This window comes from Xenopus tropicalis, chromosome 5 (assembly GCF_000004195.4).
Source record: "Xenopus tropicalis strain Nigerian chromosome 5, UCB_Xtro_10.0, whole genome shotgun sequence".
NCBI lineage: Eukaryota > Metazoa > Chordata > Amphibia > Anura > Pipidae > Xenopus > Xenopus tropicalis.
Window position 1 is genome coordinate 21,476,304 of NC_030681.2, and position 8,046 is coordinate 21,484,349.

The following is an 8,046-nucleotide window of genomic DNA, read 5'->3' on the forward strand; positions in this document are numbered from 1 at the left end:
GTAGAAGAAGAATCATACCAGACTATTTTCTCTTGCAATACAGGTAAAAAGGGGTGTTTGACCCCTCTGCACACTCCATATGCATATTTTTGGTACCAATGGTTCTTCTGGAGGACTCAATTCCATGTGACACCAGGGGGTCCTTACAACTTACTCACTAGCCTTATGGCTGCTTCTTTGAGTAAACCTTACTCAGCCTTTGGGGCCGATATACTAATCCACGAACGGATCGAAAACATCCAAATGCGTTTTTTTTATAATGATCGGTATTTTGCGATTTTTTAGTAAATTGTCGCGACTTTTTCGTAGCCGTTACGACTTGCGCGAATTGTCGCGATTTTTTCGTAGCCGTTGCGAAAAAATCGGAAAGGTTTGCCCGCCGTTTACTAGTGCTCAATACGAAAAGCCGTAACGGCTACGAAAAAGTCGCGACAATTCGTGCAAGTCGTAACGGCTACGAAAAAGTCGCGACAATTCACGAAAAAGGCACGACGGTGACAAAAAAAATCGCAAAAACTACGAAAAAGTCGCAAAATGTTCGTTTCCAATCCGATTTTTTCCCATTCGGCATTCGGATTCGTGGATTAGTAAATCAGCCCCTTTGGGTACACCCTTACACGGGATAAAGGAAACTTTTCCTCTGCTTTTACATCCCGAGGGTGGGCAACCAACCTGATTATGGGGTTCATTTATCAACACTGGGTAAATCTGCAGTAACCCATGGCAACCAATAAAAATTTTCATTTCATTGTTCTGCCTGCAACTGGAAAAAAAAGTAGTTATTGATTGGTTGCTATGGATTATTGCCCAGGCGCAAGTTTGCTAAATGTAGATAAATGACTCCCATTGTCGGTATTGCATGATTTTAACCTACTTGTGTAGGATCTGAAATCTCTGTAATGGGCTACCCTATGTTCACCCGCTGACTTCTAAAAGATTTTAATTAAATATGTTCTATAAATTTTCTCATGTCCCTTCCAAGTGGGCCAGAGAAGAATATCTTAGCCCATAATATTGTTCTACATGTTGCCAGAAATTCTCCATTAAAAAGTTATTGTTCCCGGGAGTGCAGATAACTTATTCAGAATATGCACAATGACTTGGATATGTCACTTTATATTTTACTAAGGGCAGGATAGCACTCAACATAAAGTGGTTCTCTATCATTAACCAATAAAAGAATTCCATGAGTATAAATGTATCCCACAGTTTGTTGATGTTTCAAATAAAATGATGGCCAAATTTGATGTCTCTCTGAAAATAATGATGTTTTTGGAAACGTTTACAGTGAAATAATATATAAGATAATTATTTAGAACTTGAGGATCAAAACACCCTTCCATTCAAAAGAATCCCAAGAGACAAACTAAGCTGCTTTTGTCCATTTCCAATAAATCAATCAATCCACACATTACACAAAAGTCAAGAAGAACAGATTACGAGGACATTGGCGAAGGATCCAACAGGCACTCAGCACTCCAGCACGCCAGTTTCCCCTGCTATTTTCTGCCTGTGTGTCCCTTGCAATGATGTGAGAACATCCGTCGGTACCTTCTTGTACGCATGGTGACAAAGTTATGGTGGAACTTAATATGGACATGGACAAGAGATCTTTTTAAAATCCTGTAACATCAGGGCTGGAGGAAAGATGGAGGATGAACTAGTGGTGGAGGGATACAATAGCGTGGGAATCATGCATTGGTGGGGGATGGTAGATGAGAAAAGAAAATATTTGTATTGTAAATATTGGTTAGATATATGGGTATACTTTCTTTGCTAAATGCTAAAAGTTATTTTAGGTGGGTGTAAAATATAGGTCCATTTTGCACATCAGCACCCCACATAAGTGAGCAGAATTGTCACTCGGCTCAAGATCACCTAAATCAAGAGTTATTTCCAGACCTCCCTAAACTTTTTGAGAGCTCCCTTTTGCCTGTTTTGGCATTGAGAATATGGGGACAATAAATTAATAGGTGCAAAGTTTGGCCTATGTCTTGTAAATCATAATTTCTCTCAAGAACTGGTGTTCTTTCAAACAGAAAAAAAAATCCAGGAGCTCAAAGCTACTGAGATCTACTCAAACCAATGGGCACAACAACATATGAATGGAATTTTTTTAATGTTTCTTCTGGCTCAAAGATTTTTGAGTTGCTTCAGTGTGAGACTGGCCCACCAGGATAGCAGGAAAACTCCCAGTGGGCCCGGGTGTCAATGGGCCCTCTTGCTTCTATTTGCCAGAGTTGGACTGGTCCACTGGGATACCAGGAAGACTCAGAGTGGCCTATTTTATGGTTATTTCTGTATGAGAACAAAGAGAAACAAAGATACTAGGATAATAAAGAGATTAAATGAGGAAAGGAGGAATAATAGTTTAGAAAGTGGGCCCTCAGTCCAAGGTTGCCTAGTGGGCCCATGGTCCAAGGTTTCCTTGTGGGCCCCTGGCTTCTCAGTCTGACACTGAGCTGCTTTACAATGAGAAACATTCTACCATGAATGAAATACAGTGAATGTTCTGTGAAATTTCCCACATATGAAATTGAGAAGGATTTCAGATTTTGATAGCTATACCCTTGTGCATTTTGTAAATTTATGCTATTATAATAATGAAAGCAAACATTTAATTGCTCTCTGGCAGTTACTGGATCTGGACACCCTGCACCTATTACTACCGGCTGGCAAACTCTGAAGGGCAGGCAGACTGCTAGCTGCACAGTAGCACAGGCACAACGGTGCGGTCAGGAATAATTCTTGGAATTTTTAGAATATCAGCCACTCGATGTCAGTTGAGTTTTTGGCTCTGCAGTTATCAGTTATGGCTAGGCCGTCGTTACTCAGAAATGCCAGATTCCATTCAAAGTAGTCTCAGGCGGATCCTGCCAGCAGTTGGGAAACTGAACTAACCACACCAAATCATCTTTATGAATTAGGCAGAACAACAGCCAATCTGTCTCCCCTTGAATGACTGTCAATCTACAGGAACATTATTAGAGAGCCACTCAGCCATAATGAATGCTTTAAAAGTATTTTTTAACACTATAATAAGGGGCAGTGTGGTTGAACATATTTATTAAAGAATCATGTGAAGAATACAGGGGTCATTTACTTATGCCCCACACACAAGTGATTGCTTGCAAGAGATACAATAATGGTTTCAAACTTGACTTTTTATTTATTAGTACATTTCAAATGGAAAACAGATGCGCCCATGAGTGACACTTTAATTTGTTTATGCAAAGATGTTGGGCAATAGCTCTGCTCTTCTTCTTTGAACTAACCCCAGCTTCTACATCCCACAGAAGCATTGCAGTGTTCTCATTAGAACAGCAGGAAGTGAAGAGGAGCCGCTCTTCTTTACTATCTGCCCGTTGACCAATGAAATTCTCTGGCAGAATAATTTACCAAGGAATCCACCAGGATAATCAGTCTAAGCAACTACCAGACGGACAAAACATGCCCATATGGTTGGGCGGAATGGTCAGAATTAGGATACTGCCAAACCAAATCTGGACATGTATGGCCAAACTAAGGGTAGAAGTGTGTTATACAAAATACATTCCCTTGGAAGGAAATTACCTCTGTACTTCTTATCGTTACAATATATTTAATAATATGAGGTTTTACTGAATCTGCCCACAAAGTAGTCGCATCTCTGCACCTATTATTGCCTGTGGCTAGCTCAGACATTATTTTTTCCATAGGCTGGAAGGAGGGAGTGCTAGGCATTAAAGTGCCTTAATGGGGTGAAGTAATAAAAGTTGCAAAGTTTACTATTGGACAGGTAACCCATAGGAACCAATCAGCAGGTACCATTTAATGGTCATCTAGTTTCAAAACATATGTGATTGGATGCTGTGGATTACTAGACATAAAGTTTACACTTTTTATTACATAACCTGTCACACGTAGAGAAAGGTCCAGGCAAATCAATTTTACCAAAGAAACAATGAATATATAGGGCAAACGTCAAGTATACATGTATGCAAAAGCATTACAAAGAGCAAAAAAAAGTGATTCATATTCAAAGGACCCAACAAAGCAGCTAGCTGTATGTTTTTTTTTTAAAAGAAACAGTAACACCCAAAAATGACAGTTTTAAAGTATTTAAAATATAGTTTATATTTGGTAGGTAGAAAAACTACTATAGTTATATAATAGCATATGAATAAGCTGCTGTGTAGCCATGGGGACAGCTATTTTGGTTACATTGCTGTGTAGCCATGGGGACAGCTATTTCGGTTACATAGGATATAAGCTCTGTAGTATATAATGGTGTTCTACAGAGCCTATGTGTTATGCACTATTGAACCTGTTCCATTTAGTCCTATTTCAATTGCTTCCATGACTACAGAACAGCTTGTTTATATAACCTATAATAGTGTTTTTAAAGTAAACAGATCAGTTTTACCAGTGCAGGGCAACAGTACATTATAGTATAATTACTTTTAAACACTTTCATTTTTAGGTGTTACTGTTCCTTTAATGTTCTATATATATATATATATTCAGCCAAGCTTGTCTTTTGTCACACACACTAAACTTTGTTCATTTTTAAGATATACAGGTGTAGGATATACTATTCAGAATTCCCAGGACCTGGGGTTTTTCAGATAGGATATCTTTCTGTTATTTCGATCTCTGTACCTAAAGTCTACTAAAAAATCATTTAAACATTAAATAAACCCAGCAGGATTGTTTTGCCTCCAATATGGATTTATGCAGCTTAGTTACCAGCAACTACAAGGCACTGTTTTATTATTACAGAGAAGTAGGAAACAAATTATAAAGATTAGAATGATTTGCTTAAAAAATACTCTATATGATAACGGGTTTCTGGATAAGGGATCCCATAGCTGTATATTACTATATTTACTAACAATGTATAGTTGGATAAGATTTTTATCGACAAATAGAAGGAAATATCTGATTATTTGCAAATGCTTATTGTATTGGGCCAACTTTGTGCCATGTTGGTAAAGGTATCCTGACTATAAAATATTTACATCCCCTCTTTGTTGTAGAGTAAATGTCACCCAATCTTATTAATATCTCATTAATTAAGTCATAAATTATCATTATTCAGTAACCTGTTATCCAGAGATTGAAGCATTACGGAAAAGCCAAATCCTCCATTTCAATCAAATAATTTAAATTAAAAAATAAAATTGCAATAATAAAACAGTACCTGTACTTGATCCCACCTAAGATATAATTACCCCTTATTGGGGCAGAACAGCCCTATTGGGTTTATTTAATGTTTAAATGATTCCCTTTTCTCTGTAATAATAAAACAGTACCTGTACTTGATCCCAACTAAGATATAATTAATCCTTATTGGGGCAGAACAGCCCTATTGGGTTTATTTAATGGTTAAATGATTCCCTTTTCTCTGTAATAATAAAACAGTACCTGTACTTGATCCCAATTAAGATATAATTACCCCTTATTGGGGGCAGAACAGCCCTATTGGGTTTATTTAATGGTTAAATGATTCCCTTTTCTCTGTAATAATAAAACAGTACCTGTACTTGATCCCAACTAAGATATAATTACCCCTTATTGGGGGCAGAACAGCCCTATTGGGTTTATTTAATGGTTAAATGATCCCCTTTTCTCTGTAATAATAAAACAGTACCTGTACTTGATCCCACCTAAGATATAAGTAATCCTTTCTGGAGGCAAAACAATCCCATTGGGTTTATTTCATGTTTAAATGATTTTTTTAGTAGACAAAGTATGGAGATCCAAATTACAAAGACCCCTTATCCAGAAAACCCAAGATCCTGAGCATTCTGGATAACAGCTCCCATACCGTTAGTATTTTTACCAGCTTTATCACAGTTTTATATTCTGAAATTGGTTAGAAGTAAATAGAACCTCCATATCAAAAGACATCCAGTGGCGGACAGAGTCAGTAGAGGAGAGGGCCCCTGTGCATAAGTAGGGCCCCTATAGAGTGGTACCTTTGTGCTATTTCTGCACTAACATTTAAAGACAGTGCTCAGGTGATCTGTGGTGTGACTCTTGGGTGTCCAAATAGACACTAGATAATTATAAATAATATCAAAATGATAATAATAATAATAGAAAACATTTGCAAGGGTTACTGGGGGACCTTGTGCAGCCCTGCTGCCTGCATAGGCTATATGCCTGCCCTTGCACCTATACATTTAGGAACATATTTTAGAAATGGCGAAAAGACAATGTTCCCTTTAATTTTCCAAGAAGTACTCACACACTCCCAATAGGCTTTTGGAGTATTTCAAGTAATTAAACAACCCAGGAGGAGAATTTATTTTCACTCTTTCACCCTTTGCCAAAAAAAAGTGCCCCTACCTATAAATTTTTTGACAACCTGTTACAATTAAGTGCAACAGTATCAAACAGTAAAATACAATCAAGGTCTGTCTGGTGTTTTTTCTTGCTTATTTGGAACAGTGGTTTCACAGTTTTATGGTATTATGAGAAAGAATCTGCTTGAAATGCTAAATATCAAATTTATGGAGGAATATGATGCTGTTTTATAAATAAAACATTGATGGAATGTCAAGTGAGTGCAATATTTTAGTCATAAATATACGGACAGGCAATCAAACATATATATATACTAAGTAATGTCCAGTATGGGGCTACTGGTTCCTACTTACAGTTCTAGCGCAGGTGTCCTGGTTCCTGTTGTTTGCTGTGGGCATTTAAGCTCCACTCCACTGCAGTCACAGAGCTTACATGCATCAGTCTGTAAGGGGCTGGCAGGGTCCAGGTAGACGAAATGAAGAAGCAGGTAAAAGAGATTTACAGTCAGCATGATCAGCTCCTTCTTTAACTCTTCTTGTCAGTTCTGTATCAGTTCCATTTTTCTCTTTGTCCTTAACTTTGGTCAGAAGTGAATTTCAGCCTGGAAGCTGGATCGGTTTGAGATTCATGCAGGCAACGTGTGTGTATTTTTAGCCTCCCTTCTGGCTGACTAACCATTCCTGTAAGAGCTCCTCCTGTCTTTAACTTGGGAAAACTCTCCTTTTCAGCCAAAATGAGAAATAATTGATTGTAGATCTTTTTTTTTGTCAGTAAGCTCTTACTGCCTCTGTATTTTGTAATAGAGTATTAGATGAGATGGGTGAGCATGAATGGACATGTACAAGCAATGTATGTTTCTGGTTAGGCAAGGCAAAGGAATAAAGAGTGCAAAGAAAATGTGACTTTGCTTGTGTTTCATCACTTCAAATTATGAAGACAGAGTTAATCTAACAAAGCCTATCAATATTATCTGGCTGGATACACGCTGTTCCTTGAGCGCCCGGTATAGCTGCCAAAAGTGACTGTGCTGACGTGACTTGTGCTTGTAGGGCACTGGCCTTCTCCTGCAGCCATCAGCTCCTATTAAGTTTCCTATGTTTATGTTTAATATGATCATAAATGCTTCCTTTAGTAAGTAAATACCCCTATTCTCTGGAGTGTTAAGTAGCATCCCAGAATAACAGTGGCGGTGGGAAAATCACTAGTCACTCACTACTTTTGTCAAAAGAGAAGCTACAATAGGTACAGTATATGGTTTCTCCTTAAAGGACCATGAAAGGTTAATATAAATTAAAAGTAAGTCTAAATGCATTCTTTTTAAGTACTTACTGCATATCTAAATTCCCAGATCCCTGCTTGCTTCTCTGAGATATGGTGCTGGCAGCCTACAGCAGTGTGAAGCCTACAGTGACATCACTGAAATCTCTCTCCCCTTCCTGTAGGTGCCAGCGGCAGCCTTCCTATTCTCTGAGCATGTGTGTAACTTGATCCTGTCTCCTGTTCTGAGCTACACATGCCCACCAGCCAATCAGAAGCGGATCTGGCAGAGGGGGAGGGGGGGAGGGAATGAAACACATGTGCAGCATGAAGCAAGGAGGGAAAGGAAGGGAGAATACCTTTTTAGAGATGGCTGCCTGTTCTAGAAAATGTGCAGTAAGTGTGACTGAGTAAATATATGATTAGGTGAGCCAAAAGTGTGGCGTTTTTACTAAACAATAGGAGGACTATTGGGCAGTATGCTTTTTACATTTTGAC

General features: G+C 38.3%; 1 protein-coding gene across 1 annotated transcript in view; it reads right to left on the bottom strand.

The window, feature by feature from the left end:
- lhcgr (luteinizing hormone/choriogonadotropin receptor) overlaps window positions 1-7,198 on the bottom strand; it is a 74,091-nt gene extending 66,893 nt beyond the window's left edge. Inside the window, exon 1 of the mRNA XM_031902037.1 lies at window positions 6,645-7,198. Within this exon, the coding sequence (XP_031757897.1) occupies window positions 6,645-6,802 (158 nt within the window). The 5' untranslated portion in view covers window positions 6,803-7,198. The remainder of the gene's footprint in view (window positions 1-6,644) is intronic.
- Window positions 7,199-8,046: the final 848 nt, after the last annotated feature.